We start from the raw sequence: 19,168 nt of genomic DNA on the forward strand, positions 1-19,168 counted from the left end.
AGATTGACAGAATGACAGTTCTTAATAATGTGTTTCATAGGTAGAAGTAGAAACAGGTAGAAACTTCCCTGTTTAGGGAAGTTTTTAATGTTTGATGTTTTATCGTGTTTTAATATTCAGTTGGGAGCCGACCAGAGACCCAACCAGATGGGTGGGGTATAAATATATTATTATTATTATTATTATTATTATTATTATTATTATTATTCCATTGAACAAGCAAGGGTGAGAACATTTGCATAGGCACAGGCTGTCAGTTATTCCAGGATAGAAGGGCATCCCCCACACACATAGCCACAAGTCACAATCATAAACATACTTACATGGAAGGAAGGTTTATTGAAACCAATATGGCTTAATCCAAGTGAACATTTAAGATTAGAGTACTGGGCTTTGTATGCTTATTGGTCACATTTCTACTGGAATACAAGGCTGTGGCTATGGGAGAAGCAGGACCTTCTTCAGGTGTTAATGATGTGACCCCGTCCATTGTAGACACAGCTTGCAAATATGTGTAAATGGTTGTTGGCATCTATCTGTCTCTAGAGACAATGAAGTGCACCTCCATGAGTGAAGTCAAACTGCTGTGTTAGCAGCACTGAAATGACCTCCCCAAAGTGCAAGCCTGGGCAGTGTATGTGGAGGTCCTGGGCCACCCAGACGACGAGACCCCCCTCTCAGCCTCCAAAGGAAAGGAGAGCAATACATTTGGCACCAGCTAGGCTGCAGGAGTTACCAGAAGGAGACATACAAGATGCCATCCAACCACCTGAGGCACTTAAGATTTGTGTAGGGCTTTTGTTGTTGTTTAGTCGTTTAGTGTCCGGCTCTTCGTGACCCCATGGACCAGAGCACGCCAGACACTCGTGTCTTGTGTAGGGCTTATATATGTGTAAATAAACCATATATCATAAAGACACCACAGTGTCCATTGTGCCTCATTCCAAAAGGAAACACAAACTCTGGGTAAGTGCCTGGAACCCCTGGAATCTCTCACCACTCAGAGATTGGAGTAGCATGCAACAATGTATTTGTGGCCTCTTTCAGTGGATGGAATGTGTTACACCTGCCTTTCACATGTTTTAATATGTTTTTAGGTTTTTATTCAGTTTTAGCTTCATACATGTTTTAATCTTTGTACTATTTTGTAAGCGGCTTTCGGTTACTTTTTGTTTTTAAAAAGTGACTAATAAGTGAAATAAATAAATAAAATACAGTAAAAGGTAGTGGTGAAGTATTATTTCATGCTACTAAAGTAAGCTGAAATTTCTGGATATAAGATAATGACAGCAGAGAAATACAAATTCAACCTGACTATAACTCTTGATTTACACAATATCCTATGACTTGAGTACTCAAGAGCAAGAAGCAAAAGTGGTGAAAAAAAACTGAAAAGGAACATCAGAATAATCTTACACACATTTGACTTCTCAACAGCTGCCCATGATTAAGACTGTAATCCCATTCACACACCTGGGCAGAAGCCTTAATTAACTCAGTGGGCCTTACTTCTAAGTAGACATGCTTAGGCTTTTGCTGCACTGCTTCAATTACTACCATTTACTATGGAGTAAGCCCCACTGAACACAGTTAGAATTGGACTGTAATCCCAACCATGCATCCTAGTCCTATTGGACTCAGTGGAGCGTACTCCCAGATAAGTACATTTAGGATTGCATCTGCCCCTCTCCATTGCTGTAAACAACCAAGTGGTTGTATATGTATATGCCATGATTCAACATGCTCCCCCATTTGGTCCTCGAGCCTGAGAATGAAGGACTCACCAAGTCTTCCATATACAAACTATCAATGATGAATTTTCACAGGCGGTTTACATAGGACAGTGCCTCTGAGGTTATTAAAATTGTTTCATAATGAATTGCTAGGAAATGGCTACCCAGTTTAGAAAGGGAAACAGAACCATGAATTAGCAGGTTCCATTGGAGGATGCAGAGACACCTGAGCAATGCATGGACTATAAATGGAGCCAATGGGAGAGGAGGACACTTTCTTTCCCACCTGGCTGGTTCCTGGGTTGTAGCTGTGAAGGATGGAGAACCACCTACGGCTGTGGGCTTTATTTCTTTTAGCTGCTGCTGTTTCTGCCCAAAATAACTCTGGTAAATGCTGGGGGAAGAAGGGGAAGTTGAAATTCTCTTGTGTGGAAGGGTTAACTAGGAACTGTTGAAACTTTTTTTTGTAATAGTATGCTAACTCTCATGGGGTTGGTTTTAATAGGTGTTGACTTTGTCTTTGCTGTTAGATGCTTTGTGGTGTTCTTAGAGGAAATTCCTCCTGTTATGAAATCAGCCAAGGTATAAGGTCATTAAAAAACTAGTCTGGGCAGTGATTGGTGGCAAATGTTTACTATGAAGCTGCCTGGTACTGGCCTGGATTGATTGATTGATTGATTGATCGATCTAAGTGGAGATAACTGGACAACTTTCTTTAACTTGCATTGAATTCATGGGGGGGGGGCGTGTTTCGTGCTAGCAGGCTAGCTTTACTAGCTAGGGCTAACTAAAATGGGTGAGGGAAAACATTTGAATCTTCCAGAACTCCTCTTCAGACAGGCTGTTATTCAAAATGCGGGGTGGATGTGGATTGAGGAAGAGAAAAGCCCTTTATGATAGAAATACCAGAATGTTATTGGATGGAGTAACCAGGGTGTGATGAGCAAACATATGAGCTACCGTATTTTTCTGTGTATAAGACTAGGTTTCCCCCCCAAAAAAATTAGGTTTAAAATTGGGGCTTGTTTTACCTGGGGGCATCTTATACACGGAAAACTATGGTATGTTTCACAAAATGAGAAGTGGGAGTGGGGAACTGGAAACCATGAAGAAAGAGCCCAAAGGTCACTGGAAGGTGGGGCAGCAGCAGCTTTCTGTTGAATCAGGCTTGGGTAAGGGCTGTGACCTCTGCGGGGCTTCCTCTCTGAGGAAGCATTCAAAGAGGAAGGCCATTAATTAGACTGCACTGCACCAGGTTTCCAGTTGCACACTGGACAACTTGGACAAAGCAACAAAAGGAGCCATTCCCCAGAATCATTTTGAAAACTTAAATGCCAGCAGTTACTTAGGCTCTAGTCCAGCCAGAAGCAGAATCCTTTGAATTGCTGCAAGGCAAACCTCAAGAGAAATATGTGGTAGCCTTTATATTAATAAAGCTGAAGATAGATTTTAGGCGGTGCACTAGGTAGATAGAAGTTAAATCGGGTATTATTGGTTAGTGCTTGGAGGGTGTGAAGAAAACCCATTCCTTTGGGTAGTTTTGCCTAGTGGCTGGAGGGCCCACCCAATCCAAGGTGGCAGGTGATAATCCTCCACTTTTAGCACACTTCTCTTCAGTGTTTTCTTTTCTGGGGGTACTCAAGGGTATGCAGCACCAGCAACTTTCCCTCCAAATGTTAAAAGTGTGGCACTTGTTATTGTTATTAATAATATTTTATTATTTATACCCCGCCCATCTGGCTGGGTTTCCCCAGCCACTCTTAGCCTTTATTGGCATAAGTTTAAACAATAAAATCATAAAATCATACAAAGTCATCCAAATACATTAATAATCCAAACACATACAATATATAAAAGACTTGATCACACACACACACACACACACACACACACTGCTTCTCTTGATAGGCTAACTTTCCATTCTCCAAAACACGCACAAATTGTAGGTCCATCTGGGGTGGGGGAGTCAAAATGTTACCATAGGATGTTATTAAATATAATGTCAAAAGTAATTAACAAATGTTTGAGTCCTTAAAGTTGACTTTGTGACCTTCTGGGGAACTTTTTTTCATCCTGATGGGCCAAGTTCCCCTCTGGGGTTCTTTTGGTGTGTTTTTTAAGCAATTCTCTGAACATGTGCAGTTTCATGTTTTAAGCTGAAACTTGCTTGGTGAATGATAGCACTACCAAGAGCACAGGAATACATTGGGGTTTGCTTCTGCTGACCTGATGCTGAACCCATTTACTTGGCAATAGGTCTGTTTTATTTTAGAAAAAGAGAACTTTTTTAAAGTAAAAAGCAAACAAAAGAAGCATCTGTAACTGTGTACGTATCTCTCCAACTGCTCCCTAACTACAAATATTTAAAATTAAGAAGAAAGGGAGGATGGTGTGACAACCCCAGTACGTCATAGCATGGCCATACTATGCCAACCAAGGTGGTGATGTTTGCTGCTTCCCCCATCACCTGCCACTTTCTCTGGCATCCTATTTCAGGGATTTCAATAGGCGTCTGGTTAGCCACTGTGGGAAGCAAGATGCAGGGCTGAGAGGGTGCTTGGCCTACTAGCTGCCATATTCTTTACAGTAACATATCGGTTCCGTTCATGACCGTAAAATGATGTGTGTCAGTGTTCACTAAATGACCCGTCCCTGTGCTTTCTGCAGTCTCTGTGTCATGCGGCAGCTCGCACGTATTGATCACAGTGCCGGTGGATCTCTTTGGGACGGGCGTGGCTGTTGGCGTTCATGAACTGACCCTGGGATCTGGCTGTTCCGTGACTGCTGTTTATCAGGATGTGCTGCAGCTGGAATACCCTCTCCATGCATGTGGAGCCATCAGAGAAGTAAGAAAAGCCTACACAGAATTGAGGAAGCTGGACTAGATGGATCTTGAAGATCCCTTCCAAATCTAGGATTCCAGGATCCTTTGTGACTTGTCTGGGTTATATACAGAGCCGTAGCTAGGGGGTGGTGAGGTGAGCCCCCGCCCAGGGGCGCAGGCGAGGGGTATGTGTGCAAAATTGCCTAAAAATACACCTATAAATATGTCTATAAATATAAAATTATAAATTGATTATTGCCTCATAAGAAAAGGTTTTAAATAGAGGACGAATTGAATGGGGCGGGGGTTGGAGGAGAGGCGGAAAGAAGAGCTAATTTGTCAGTGGCTAGGGGGCGCAATCTGGACAGTTCTGCCGGGGCGCAAGATCACCTATCTACGGCTCTGGTTATATAGGAATTTCTATCCCAAAATATACTTTGTAGGTCACATCCACACTATATATTTAAAACAGGAATGGCTCCCCCCCCAATCCTGGGATATGTAGTTTTCTAAAGGTGCTGGGAATTATAGCTCTGGGAATTATAGCTCTGTGTGGGGTAAACTATATTTGAGGCTGTTTCCAGAAGGATATCTCTTGACACTAGCCAGTCATGGTTCTATCACCATAAGCTACAAGGAGATTTGCAGTTGATGATACACCATTGGGAGCATTGTGTATAATTTTTTATTCTATGTTACATCCACATCAGAGGGCAGGGGTACTGGATCATGGAAGACATTCATTGTAACCTTTTGTGGAATGTGCCATTTTATGACGCTATTTTGTTTGTTTTGTTCTTTCCCCCCAAAAAAGACTGAGAGTGCTATGCTGTATTGCTATAATAGGGTTTTTCTTTTCTTTAAAGAAGCGGGGGACGGGACCAAAGGGTGATGAGCAGAATTTCTTTAAATGTTCTTTCATGAAATCTAACCTGATTGTGTCATAGCAATTTGACACCAAAATATAAATTTAACATTATAGCATTATGCTGTGTAGATGACAGCTTCAGTGGACTTTGGGGGGGTTTGCACTTGCCTCTGTACTGCATAGCTTTGATTGGTAAGAAGACTGGGAGTTTATATAGGCTCGATAACATTGGGTTTTCCTGAAATGCTATCTCTTTCACAGTCTTGTAAAAGATCCTAAAGACTTACAACTTATATCTGGCTCCTAGTTCCTCCCAGACAGTATCCACTATAGAAATGTTCTCTACTACATGCCTTCCACTGCAAATGGTGTGATCCGGACCAGTCAGTTCTCACATCCCATAGATTGTTTCTACTTAAGGTAAGTCTTGGTTCTGGAAGGAATATTGTGCAAGTGAGAGATGCTGGGCTATCCCATTGTTGTAAGAAAAGAAGGTAGGGCCTTCTTCTTCTTCTTCTTCTTCTTCTTCTTCTTCTTCTTCTTCTTCTTCTTCTTCTTCTTCTTCTTCTTCTTGATTTGCAAAAGACAATAAGGAAAGCAGCAAACTAAAATACATTTTTAAAATAAAAAAAACCCCAGTCATAATGGTAAGGAGAATCAGTGCTGTTTTTCTAGAAAGGGAGGTCCTAGAACTCGCCATGAACGCCTCACTTGTTCTCTTAGAATGGCAATGGCGCCCACCTGAGAGGTGCCAGAACTGAGTTCCGGAGAGTTCTGGCTGGAAAAAAAGCCCCGAGGAGAATAAAAATAAAAGAGATAGAAAAAGAATGAGTAGCATAAATGTGTAGCATATATTCAGTCATAGGATACAAGGTTCATATGTATACAAAATATATCCAGGACTCATAAATGTCTCCAGATAAAATCATGTTTAGTAGGAATGTGCCAACCATGAAATTGTTTTGTCATTGGAATCACAAACAGCCCCAAAACAGATGCAAAGTCTGAGGGGTCTGCAACGCCTCCGGCAGCATGCCTCTTATGCTTTTGATCTCATCTGGTCTCCAAATACTTAAATGTGTGGATCTAGCTTCTCCCATTGGCTATCTGGCCAAGGTAGCATCTTTCATTCTAGGAAGAATGTTTTAATGGATGGATTGTGTTAAGGAGATGTTGAGATGTCTTGGTGTCTATCCCTGAGGTTTGATCCTTAGCAAAGTGTGGCAATTTAGTCTGCAGCTGCTAAAACACCATGTACTTTGGGGGCCTACAAGGATAATAACAGCATGCAAAAAGAAAGAAGAGGCATGTGATGCATAAGATCTGTCCTACAGAAAGAGCAATAAGCCTTCTGAATTATATAAGAAGGAAGTAGATGAAACCTGGTTTCTCTTTTAGGTCATGGAATGTCTCCTCACTTGGAATAGAGCCCACATGGATCCCTTTCAAATCCACCGTGATGGAAAATCAGCGCTTGGAGTTTGCCCTTGAAGTCTATGACAGTGAGTGCTCTTAATCAGCTGGCTAGCATGCCTCTCTCCAATTTACAGTAAGCTGCAATATTAGTTAAACCTAGGAACAGAGTTGCCCACCTGATTAAACATTGGTTGGAGAGAGGTGACAATACTTTATTTGGGAAACAAAAGGTGTTTTCTTATAGGGTCGTTTGCTTCTGGTGGACACGTGTTCCATTTGCACCTCTGCAAGGTTTTTTGGGGGGTTTTGTAAGCTTTTATACAGTAATGGCTGGTGGTCTTTGGCTCACAGGCTGCATTCACCCTTGGCCAGTTCCCTTGGCCTCGGCCCAGTATACCTGAAGGAGCGTCTTCACCCCCATTGTTCTGCCTGGACACTGAGGTCCAGTGCCGAGGGCCTTTTGGCGGTTCCCTCACTGTGAGAAGCAAAGTTACAGGGAACCAGGCAGAGGGCCTTCTCGGTAGTGGCATCCGCCCTGTGGAATGCCCTCCCACCAGATGTCAAAGAAATAAACAACTATCTGACTTTTAGAAGACATCTGAAGGCAGCCCTGTTTAGGGAAGCTTTTAATATTCAATGAATTATTGTATTTTAATATTTTGTTGGAAGCCGCCCAGAGTGGCTGGGGAAACCTAGCCAGATGGGCGGGGTATAAATAAATCATCATGACCATCATTTATTAATATTTCAACCTTTTTGAGTGCATGGCTCCCTTGACCAACTACCTTCTTTCTGTGGCACCCCTGTGGCACTCAGGAGCCCAGTAATGTCACCCCTTGCCTTCAGAGCTGGCAGCCTCTCACTCTTTTTCGAAAACCCTCCCTCTTGGAATGTTCCCTCTCCTCTCCACTCTCCTTGGGAGTCCTCTGGGCAGCCACTGCTGCTGCTCCTGGTCTCTGAGCCAACCCCCCACCCCAAAGAAAGGTGCCTCCTCATGCCGCCCCACAGGAGCCTGGGAAGAGGATGCCTCAAGCCTTAGCAGCACAATGGAGACTGGCTGAAGGTGAATGTGAGGCCACCATCTTTCTCATCTTGGGAGGCAGCGGTGGGTGCCACCAGGCCAGCATGGTGGAAAGGCTCCCCTTCAGCACCCGGCACTCAGCTCACAGGCAGGCCTTACACAGCAAACACAAGGCCAGTGCAATGCCTGTCTGCCTACCTGCCTGTCCGGCCTCCCACTTGTCTGTCCATTCCCAACAGCAAGGGATGGTAGACTGGCTGGCTGGACTCCCTTGCCCACTTGCTTACTCCAAGGCCACTTCAGCTCCTGGCAACCAGTACCCTATGGCCAGCCCCAGAGGCCCCATTCACCTGGGGAGCTTGTGGCCAGGGCTGGTGCAATAAACAGCCGTGCAAGCCTTTGAGAAGCAGAGACTTGAGAAGGCATTAGAGGAGGGAGGGGAGGAAAGAGAGGGGTGGAGGCCACTGTTGCCTGTGGCACCCCTGGCCATGATTCAAGGCACCCCAGGGTGCCACCGTACACTGGTTGAAAACCACTGCACTAGGGGCTAATTGCCAGGGCTGGGCATGGGCACCTCATGCTCCTGCAGAACACATACATGCACAGACACATAGGCCCCTCCTCAGCTGATCAGTCAGTGGAGAGGTTACATTATGCAGTATGTTTGAATGTTGAATGTGTAAGTGTATGACTAGAGACAGTGGATAAAACAAACACCATTAGATGTGCTGCTTGCTAAGTGTTTATTGGTTATTGTATTTGTTTAAAAACCAATAGAAATTTGTTTAAAAATGGAGGAGGGACAGCAGCAAGGAGGGAATGGCTTACACAGAAGGGGCCCATTAAAGACATCTTACCCAAGTCCTTCCAAATAACCTGGAAGTAATACTGGCAGGTGAAGTGCTGTGTTCTAGCAAGGGAGCTTGTAGTTATGTGGCTCTTGGCTTGCTTCTTATTGATGTGTATGTAATGATTCTATGTTCTTCCTTCCAGGTACCTGGTCAGCACCTAGGTCTGACCCCACTTACTATCTTGGGGATCTAATCAACATCCAAGCATCAGTAAGGAAGGGCAGCCACGTTCCTCTGAAGATCTACATTGATGAGTGTGTTGCCCGGCCAAACGCTGAGTCCTCTGTGAAATATGAAGTCATCACAAACCATGGGTAGGAGATGGGGAGTGGCAGGCCAGGCATGGGGGAATGGCAACAGGGGGAAAGAAAACTGGAATCGGTTCTATGGCTGTGACCACATTCAACACTGAAGTTAATTGAAAATGGGACTTGAGCTAGGGGTGGCAAAGCTCTTCTAAGCTAGGGTTGGCAAAGCTGTGGGCCCTCCAGATGTTTTTGGAGGGCAGCTGCCTTTAGCGCTGACCAGCAGAGCCATGTGTTGCCGCTGCCATTGTGCTTAGCTGGATCCAGAGTTTGCTACAAATTGTTGTTGTGCAAAAGAAAGGAAGAGATATTAAACACTATATGCCAGTACATTGGCTTCTTTTTTCTTGAAAGATAGATGTTTAGCTTGTTTAGAAATTGACCAGCTCTGCCATGAGTGTGGCACTCATGCCAATAATAGGATGGAGGAAATTGGATCCTTCATGCCTGCTTCTGTCTGTATTGCAGGTGCCTTGTAGATGGGCAGCAAAGCAACTCCCGTTTCCTCCCCACGCAGGAAGATGGAATCCGCCGCCTCCAGCTGGACACATTCACCTTCATTGGGGCCTCCAACCACCAGGTTGAGGGGGAAGGGGGGGAAGGGAAGTGAACCTTTGATATGGGACTAGTACTACACTAGTTTTATGGTCAACTGCTGTTTGGGGGGACAGTGGAGTTAGTAAGCATGTGGAAAATCTAATGTCAACTTTATGGATGAGACATTGCCTCACGTCAATGAGTCTGCGTGAGTGATGAGGGCATCCTTCTGTTAGCCTTTTCCCATCCTGTGAGGGCCCATGGGCCGTGTTGTTTTCCCCCCATTTATCTCACAAGGGGCTTGAATGGCACATCCACAATATCAGATGCATCCTAGTTTTGGCAGTGCCGGTGAGAGTCTTTGAGTCTCCATGCCAGGCATTTGCACTCTGCCACTGGGTTGATGAACCTGCCCTTGTGTGTGTCAGATTTAGTTTTGGAAGGTCCTCCCTAGCCTACAAATGCTAGGGACAGAGTCACAACCTAATGTACAACCTAATTTGATTGTCTAGATCTACCTCATATGTCACTTGAAGGCGGTGCCTGTTGGCTCTGCGGACCCTCGCAACAAGGCATGCTCCTATGACCTCACTACTGCATCATGGAGTTCCTATGAAGGAGGAGATTGCTCCTGTTGTGGTTCTCCTAGTGGATGTGAGAGCAAGAAGAGAAAGAGAAGGCAACAGCAGAAGAATGGTGAAATCCTCTCCCTAAAACCTATTTTGTAATCATTGACTTTATGTACCTGCTAATCAAAAGGTTCAAAATAATGACTGCCTACTGCAGAGATGCAGTTGGACTCCAGCTTCCAGTATTCCCAAGTCACAATGGTCAGTGGTCAGGGGTGGGTGGAAATTGTAGTCTACATCTGAAGGACACCATGTTGACTTCCGCTGGTGAACTGGCTCCATTTGGCGCCCAAACCGAAACAGCCACTTATTCGTAACTTGTATGGCTTCACTCGCTCGTTTCACCATAAACGCTGGGAACAACATTTCCAACCATGTCCTATATTTGGAGGAGAGTTAAAACAGCTTGCCCTGTTCATTTCTATACAAGAGCTGTACAGAGAAGGCTGAAAATACTGTGTTAAGGCAGTGGGGTGACAACAAATGGGCGAGTAGGTCTGGATTCATGAGCCTTTGATTTGTGCTTCCTCCTTGCAGGATTGTCTGGAGAAGCCAACCTCAAGCTTGGTCCCCTTGCACTAAAAGGAAAGCCAACAAACAACTCCTCCACACTGAATGACTTCAGCACTTCTGAGCTGATGTCTGTGGTGACCAGCTATGCCACACTCAAGGCTCCCCAGGCTGCTGAGTTGCCTGCTAACCAGAGGGTGACTATTATCGTGAGGGAGAGAGTGAAGGAAGGATCTGGTAAGAGCTCCAGAATTAATAGAGAATGGTCCAAACAGAATGATAAATTTTTCAGCACAGCAATGACTTAAACTGACAAGACTAATTATGTACGTTAACATGAAACAACCAAATTGAGCTGCACAAAATCCTGGCATGTTTTTGGCCATAATATTTAGGAGTGAAATAAGATGGAATAAAAAAATAGCCCTCTTGCATCTTATAGCAGGGGGACAGGCCCTTCAGTTTGTCACCTAGGAATTCCATGAGATTTGAACAAGGTTCTTTCACTTGGGCCACATGGGATGGCATTATTTTGTGTAGACATGGTGCAAGACAGCTAGGTGTTGAACAGCACCAACTCCGCAATAAACTGCTGTGTGGAGAAGGGCCTGTTATTGATGCAGTAGATGATGTCCCCTTTCCGTAAGGCTTGATTTGAGCCTGGACTCAGATCCAAAACCTGTATTTGCCCCCAGCAAAAGTGCCTTTTGGCATCGGCAGAGTATACTTTCCTTGCCACTGAAAAGCAACAACCAGTTACTTTGAGACTGGAGGCTTGTAGGTCTAAAAGCCTTGACACCCAGTAAGCTCTGTATTTTGTTGCACAGTGCCTTTCTAAATTTTGAAGTACAAAAAGTTCTGTGGATGAAGTAAGGAACAACCAGCTTTATAACATCTTTGTGAACTGCCTCTGTTGACACTTCTCTTTTCCCTCCCTTCCGCCAATAGGGTTCTTCCTCCATTTCCCCTTCTCCATTGCCACCATGGTCATAATGACTACCTGTGCCTTCATTATATTTCTATCGATTATGGGCTGCTACTGCTCCAGCAGACGGTCCCGTCGTGGATATCGCATGAAGACCATCCGTGCAGCTTTGGTGGAAGTTAGTGCCGTTGCCATGGCACCTGCAGCAACTGGCTCAGTAGCTGTTGTTTCCTCTGGGAAATCCAGAGCTATCTCCAAGAGACCTGACAGGAGAGTAGCCAGCAGCTAGTGGGCAAATGGCTTCTCTCCGAAGATTCAGCTGTTTAACAAATAAATGATTGACAGTGCAAAAACACAAAAATGTGGTGGTATTTTATTAAAAACTGTACACAAGGGATTTGAAGTGGAGAGTTAAAAACAAAAATGGAAGGGCAGGCCCATGGATGTACATTCCTCTGCTCTCTAGAAATCGCTTGCCTAGTGGTGCCTGTGAAAGACCTTAGGACCTTTTCAAAATTGGAAAGTATTGAGGGAGAAATGTGATTCAGTTTGCATTTAAAGGTGAACCTACCAAATTCACACTTCCTGAAATTATACGAGTTCTGAAGCAGCGCCATCCTTTGAAATTCACTCTTGTCCAAATTTTGCAATGCAGTTCTCCGGTGAAGTAATTTGTGCATAATACTGCATATTTGAGTGAAAATAACATGCAAAAAAAGTATAGTGGGGGAAATTGTGCTATGAAAACTGTGTCTAGATGGGGAAATTGCATACAAATCTGTGTGTATTAGGAGAAATTTGCACTAACATGCTGATGGGTTTTCATGGGGACTTTTTTTTTTGCATACTGATTTAAATACAGTGGTACCTCAGGTTAGATGCTTCAGGTTACAGACTCCTCTAACCCAGAAATAGTACCTTGGGTTAAGAACTTGGCTTCAGCATGAGAACAGAAATCATGCGACGGCGGTGCAGTGGCAGCGGGAGGCTCCATTAGCTAAAGTGATACCTCAGATTAAGAACAGTTTCAGGTTAAGAACGGACTTCCATAACGAATTAACCTGAAGTGCCACTGAATTTGGAAAAAGTGAAATGGAAAGAAATCAAAATTGACAGATTTGCCCACCCCTTTTTGGAGGTCATTATGAATTTTACACCACCCACTCATATTTCTATGTGATCATGTGTATGCTTCTTTAGATATGCAAGCTGGAAGATAGGCGGACCCACGGAATCTTTGCCACAAGAAACAAACATAGCCACTTTCTCTTGTAAACTGTTGAGGTTCCTAGCTTGCTGCCCTCTTCCATTGAGTCAGCTAATCAGGACAGAATAACTACAAATTAGGGGGACTAATAAGAGGAGTTCCCAGCCTGCCTTTGTCATGCAACACTAATGTGGGGTAGCAGTCAGGAGATACTGGTAGGGTGGGAATGCTGTTCCTCTGCAGTCCTTTCTCACTTTAAAATGAGCCTTCCCCCCAGTGAAGACCAGCTGGGGGAAAACAACAACATGCTAATGCTTTGAGAAGCCTCAGGAACAGAAGTTACTGGTGCTACAGGAGAGGATTTGCAAATCACTCCTCACCCATCCCTTTCTGCCTGTCTGTTGCTATCTCACTTCCTTCTCTTGTTCAAATGTCTTTCATAATAAAGCAAACCCCCCTATTTTCTCTATCACTGTAAATAAAACAAAACCACTTTGAGTAAGCAGTTTAATTTTATGCTTCCAAACCACAAAATGTGTTATCTGAGGTTACTTTGGATAAACACCTTGAGGAACAGGTGGCAGCAGAGAGGCACAGAATAATAACAGCAGGATTGCCTGTGACAAGGAAGTTCCTTGTCCCAACTTATTCTGCTTTTGACGTGCATATGCAATGACTATCTCAAAGGTGTACTCCTCTGCTTAATTGTGACATGAATGTGCCTTACCTTCGGATGGAAGCTAGTTTGAGGGGAAGAAGGGATCCAATAGCAGTATTTCTCAAGGAACTACAGGGTAGATAAAGGTAAAAGGTAAAGGACCCCTGGATGGTTCAGTCCAGTCAAAGGTGACTATGGGGTGCAGCGCTCATCTTGCTTTCAGGCCGAGGGAGCCGGTGTTTGTCCACAGACAGCTTTCCAGGTCATGTGGTTACAGGGTAGATATGGATTGTGGCTAATGTCATGCTTCAAATACCAGCAGTGGGAGAATACAGAGCCAGAGCAAATGGTAATGTGTACACAGCTTAAATCCCCCAGGCCACTTAGCAGACAGCCATGAGCGATTACTCCACCTATGTAGTTCTGCAGCCCCACCCAGCCAATTGGTCAGTGTGAGGTCTCCATCAAACTTGCCGTGTGTTCTTCCTCCATCACCCATCATCACAGCTAGCAGGTACAAAGCTGCTATGCCACCAGCAGCCAAATATGTGCTATTACTTGATCTATGTCTGGTGGGCTGGGCCCCACTACCAGGTTGCAGCCTGATTTGAAGTGGATTTGCAACAGCAGCATTACCACCATACAAATATTTGGTAACACAGGAGTGGACTTGGGTAATCTTTCATAATATGGTGCGCTGTGTGAGGCCAAAATTTGGTGCCCCCTTAGCTTGGCACCCCAATCAGCAGAACCAACCACACCATCCCAAATCTTGCACTGGGTAACAAATTAACCCAAATTACCCAAACACATGATTTGCTTTAAAGGGAGATCACACATAGAGGCAGATCACTTTCCCCTGCTCAATTCCTAACTGAACATGCAGGATTGAAAATTATTATCATTGTCATTTATTAAATATATATACCGCCCTTCACCCAAAGATCTCCTTGACATGATGCACCAAAGGTGAAATGCCCTTTGGTGTTGCTCCGCTGGGGCTGACCCACCACCCTTGGTGGAGCCTCTTTTTATGCTGGGCAGAAAAGCACCGGTGCTGGGAACACGCCCTGTGCCAGCAGCAGAAATCCCTGCCTGCGCTTCCTTCTTGACTTGCTCAGCACCAGCATCGCCACTGTGTGGGAGTACTGCTTCACTCAGGCCCCACATAGGTCTGGTGGGGGTGGGCGGGAGTCAATAAAGTTCTTGGGTAACCACATTCCTAGAAGTGGCACCATTTGCCCTTCTCTTTCAGGTGAGAGCCTGTCTTGTCATCTACATTACCTGCACAAAAGTGGTGGCTGTGATCAATGTTTTCTACTTGGAAGACATACTGTTCAATCCCTGTTATGGGAATTTGAGGTGCAGTAGAACTGAGGAGTACTGTGAAATGGGGCATCAGGTTGCAGTGAGTACTTCCTGGGACCAAGCTAGGTCTCTGTTTCCTCCATGAAAACTACTTTAGAATAAACAGTGCTACTGACATACAGATGTGGAAGCTGCATCAGAGGGGTGGTGGGTAGTGAGTTATTAATTGCCAGTATAATGCTGGGCACCCTCTCTTGTTTAGATGCATACAATGAATAGCATACGCACCCCCACAAGTTACATTCTACAAGAAGAAAATTCATTTCCTGGGGTCAAAGCATCTAGTGCCAATGCACTACAGTGGTACCTTGGTCCTCGAACTTAATCCGTTCCAGAAGTCCGTTCCAAAACCAAAGCACTCCAAAACCAAGGCACACTTTTCCATAGAAATGAATGCAACATGGATTCACCCGTTCCAGACTTTTAAAAACAACCCCTAAAACGACAAGTTAACATGACTTTTACTATCCAGTGAGACCACTGATCCATTAAATGAAAGCAATAAACAATGTACTGCAGTCACACAATCCAGTCAGTAGCTGAACTGGGTTCCACACACTCACAAAAACAAAACAAAAAGGCTACAAAAACGCAAAATAAATAGCAAAAACAGACAGACTTGAGTGTAACACTCAAAATGGAAGTGTGGCACTCAAATTGGAAGCGTAACACTCAAAACAGAGCACATTCAGCTTCTGAAAAAAGTTCGCAAACCAGAACACTTCCGGGTTTGCAGTGTTTGGGTTCCAAGTTGTTTGAGTACTAAGGCGTTTGAGAACCAAGGTACCACTGTACCTACTCAATTCCGATTGTAGTGACTTGTTGGACTCTTGTTGCTCAGTCTGACATCTCTCTCTCATGCTAGGAACTATATGATATTTCTACTACCTGGATGGTATATCAGGTTTCTCCAAACTACAGCGGTACCTCAGGTTAAGAACTTAATTCGTTCTGGAGGTCCGTTCTTAACCTGAAACTGTTCTTAATCTGAGGTACCACTTTAGCTAATGGGGCCTCCCACTGCCACCACGCCGCCAGAGCACGATTTCTGTTCTCATCCTGAAGCAAAGTTCTTAACCCGAGGTAATATTTCTGGGTCTGTAACCTGAAGCGTCTAACCTGAAGCGTCTGTAACCCGAGGTACCACTGTATAGTCTAGCATGCCAACAAGCCCAAAGCCTGGTCCTCTCTCCCTTCTCCTTCAGCCTGAAAAAAAGCTTTCCATATTTCTTTTACTCTTATTCCTTTTCTCCCATTGGTGGGTGGGTGCTTGCGGTAAGGCACTTAAAGCAGCAAGATGCAACATAGTCTAGTAAGAATGAAGAAATAATGTGATGAAATGCCAGAAATACCAAAAAGAAAAGAAAACAAGCACCCCAGCACAGTGCATGAATTTCCCTTCTTTCCACCAGAAATGGTGCAGGGTAGAATATTCTTGGGGGCTTTATGGGTTGCTCATACAAAGTCACGAACAGGATATTCGAAGCAGGCAATGTTACACAAAATGCACCACGAAAAGTAAACAGATGTGTGGCCCTTGTAGAACGATTCATGGGAACAGTGAACAAGCCAGATAGGTATGGAAGTTCAGAGGTCGACTTTGCAGGTATTCAGTGGTGGTGCAGATGAGACCCTAGTGTGGAATTGCCATACTGCATTCATTTTTTTACGGTGCAACCATAAGGTGCTGTTGCCCTGTATTTTCCTTTTGCTTGTTTCATTTGTTCTCAAACCACAGAGTCTGGCTTTTTTCAGAAGATAGGCACTGAAGTATGGGGAAAGTGAACCTATCACCATTCTTCATACATTCCTTATAACGTTTGTGGTGACCACCATTTTATAACCCTGGTTTTGTTCTTTTAATTATAGTATAGTCTTACAACACTACAGCATTATAGTAATATGGTGTTGTAGCATTATACCTCTGTTCAGAAGTCCTGAAAATAATTTTGCAACAATTAAAAGATTGATTTTTTATTTTAAGTAAAATGGGGTCATAGAATGTCACCCACTGCAAGGATTACAATGAACATGTGCTGAGCTGCAAATGTCCCACCCATAGCAGATATGTCATGCTGTGCCTACTGGTATGAACATAACAAAGCAGGATGCACATCTAGAAAAAATGCAGTGCTCCTGATGCTGTCATCTGCTGGTAGCTTACAATGGAAAAGCAATAGGGTAGCACTAGGAACCACCCACTGGGAAGCAGCCATACTTTGATGAAAGTCCTAGGAATTCTCCTATAGAGATGCCTAGCTCCCTTCCAGAACTGCACTTTTCAGCTTCCCTGGAATTGTATTGTTTAAGCCTGTAATGTACGAATATCTTCAGCCACAGAAGCTGCATGAGCCTCGGCTACTTTGCCATATGTTTTTTGTTTCTTTTGCCTTTTCTGGCTGCAATATGCTTCTGTGTGATTTTTTCCCTACATTGAAACCCTGGAGTGACTCTGCCAGTCAATGTAAACAATCTTAAACTAGATGAATTATCTAGAATTGCAAGGCCTGCAGACCTGTGCTTCCAATACCTTAAAATCAATGAGACTCACATCTAAGTAAATGTGACCTCTGACCTCAGAGTCAGCTGTCAATAAGGCTCTCCTTTGAGCAGAGGGTAACAGAATGACCATCTCATTCACTGTCTCATGCTCTATTTTGCAGGAGTGTTGTACAGTCATGTGTACCAATCTCCTGGTTTTAACTTCCCTAGGATTCTTTATTTGCATCTCCATGGCAGCCTTTGGATGCAAAGCTGTGTGTCGTAGATAGACCACCGCTGATTAGGATGCGGTAAGTTTGCTAGTCTTCTATTATGGGAGGAAGCGGGTGCCAAGTGATGTAGCAAATAGCAAGGTCAGAGATTGGTGAGTTGGAGAAGAGGAGACTGGAGACAGGGATAGAGGCGTATGCTTTTGGTCACTAATGCCCTGCATCAAACACCATCGCTGATCCTATCCAGGTACATCCCAGACTCATACAAGTGATGGAATATAATAAAATATGATTAACTGTGAACACAGGTGGGGGACTGCACTGTACTGCTGCATTTCTGTAGGGGGGAAAACCCTACAGAGATTGAATAAGAAAAACACTGCAGGCTGGCCTATCTGACTTAGAAGGTTAAGGCTTGCCTGCACATTTTCCTTTATAACTTTCTTTATAAGAGTCCAATTGACTTACTTGGAAGGAAGGAAGGAAGGAAGGAAGGAAGGGAGGAAGGAAATTTACATGTGTGTCCCCCTCTCAGTACAGTGGCCCTGTTTAGGAAGTAAATATGTTTAAAGGTTACACCCATGGTGTGGTGGCCACTGAAAAGGCATTTTTAGGCAGGCTCTAGCATTTAAATCAGACATGAAGGGGGAAGGGAGGAGGAGATGCAAAAAGGCTGGGAGAGCAAAGCTGACTGCTGACTGCTTATGAGAAGAACCTGAGTTTCTGTTTTCCTTCACAGCCCATTGCCTCCTGGGGCATGAATGGAAAGGAATGGTTGCCTGGCATTTCCTCAGTTCCACTGAAGTCAAACAGAAAGCTGCAACTAGACTTTTTTGCCCTGAGTCAGGGGTCCTTTACCTTTACCTTTAAATGTCATATATAATTTCCATTATCTAATTGCTTCTTTTGCATTTCCAATTACAAGTCCCAGCATAGCTCTGTGTAGTCCTTGCTCTTTTGCTCAGAATACCATTCTAAACTTTTTGGTTGTAATAACTTCTGTCATTACTCTCTTAATCTTGAAACAAACAGCAGACACTATGTTCTCACCAAGAAATATCATCCTTTTAAAAAAATATCTCTATTAAGTTTAGTTTCAAACACCAGCCTAAGGAAGAGTTCTATGAAATCTGAAACTTTTCATACCTCACTGTGAACTTTGGTTGGTCCTAATAAAAAAGGTGTTTCCCCCCTGGTCCTGTGTTGTTTTTCTAAATGTCTTGTAAACCAAGAACCTATCCTAGGGAAGTTTTTGGTGTCTGGTGTTTTATCGCTTTTTATATTATTATTATCATTAATTCTGTTGGAGCCGCCCAGAGTGGCTGGGGAAACCCAGCCAGATGGACGGGGTATAAATAATAAATAACTGTTATTGTTGTTGTTATAACAATGTGATCTTGTGATGTCCACACATTTCTATCTCAATGCAGCCCAAAGAGAGGGACAGACACCTCTGGCACCACACGGTAATAGCTCACACTACTCTAATGTTAAAAATGGTGATTTAAAGTTATACAGATGAGAGCATGGAAATGGAAATTAAGTTGAAGAACAAACTCATTATTCTGCAACAAAAATGCAATTGCCTGCAAGTCATTAATT

The 19,168-nt window shown here is 43.9% G+C and overlaps 2 protein-coding genes across 2 annotated transcripts; both read left to right on the forward strand.

The window, feature by feature from the left end:
- Positions 1-2,808: 2,808 nt before the first annotated feature.
- On the forward strand, positions 2,809-11,980 carry LOC310749596 (zona pellucida sperm-binding protein 3-like; the record flags this gene model as incomplete). The annotated part of the gene is made up of 9 exons (XM_083586842.1): positions 2,809-2,905; positions 4,401-4,579; positions 5,733-5,845; positions 6,824-6,927; positions 8,856-9,027; positions 9,487-9,598; positions 10,068-10,251; positions 10,722-10,931; positions 11,643-11,980. The coding sequence occupies 9 exons, from the start codon at positions 2,809-2,811 to the stop codon at positions 11,906-11,908; spliced, it is 1,437 nt and encodes a 478-aa protein (XP_083442968.1). The 3' UTR covers positions 11,909-11,980.
- A 2,069-nt stretch (positions 11,981-14,049) lies between these two features.
- On the forward strand, positions 14,050-18,391 carry LOC310749603 (uncharacterized protein; the record flags this gene model as incomplete). Its single annotated transcript, XM_083586854.1, has 4 exons — positions 14,050-14,158; positions 14,711-14,892; positions 17,516-17,644; positions 18,306-18,391. 3 exons carry the CDS (start codon positions 14,050-14,052, stop codon positions 17,621-17,623), a joined length of 399 nt encoding a protein of 132 aa, XP_083442980.1. The 3' UTR covers positions 17,624-17,644; positions 18,306-18,391.
- Positions 18,392-19,168: the final 777 nt, after the last annotated feature.

This window comes from Podarcis filfolensis, assembly GCF_964270895.1.
Source record: "Podarcis filfolensis genome assembly, chromosome: 1".
NCBI lineage: Eukaryota > Metazoa > Chordata > Lepidosauria > Squamata > Lacertidae > Podarcis > Podarcis filfolensis.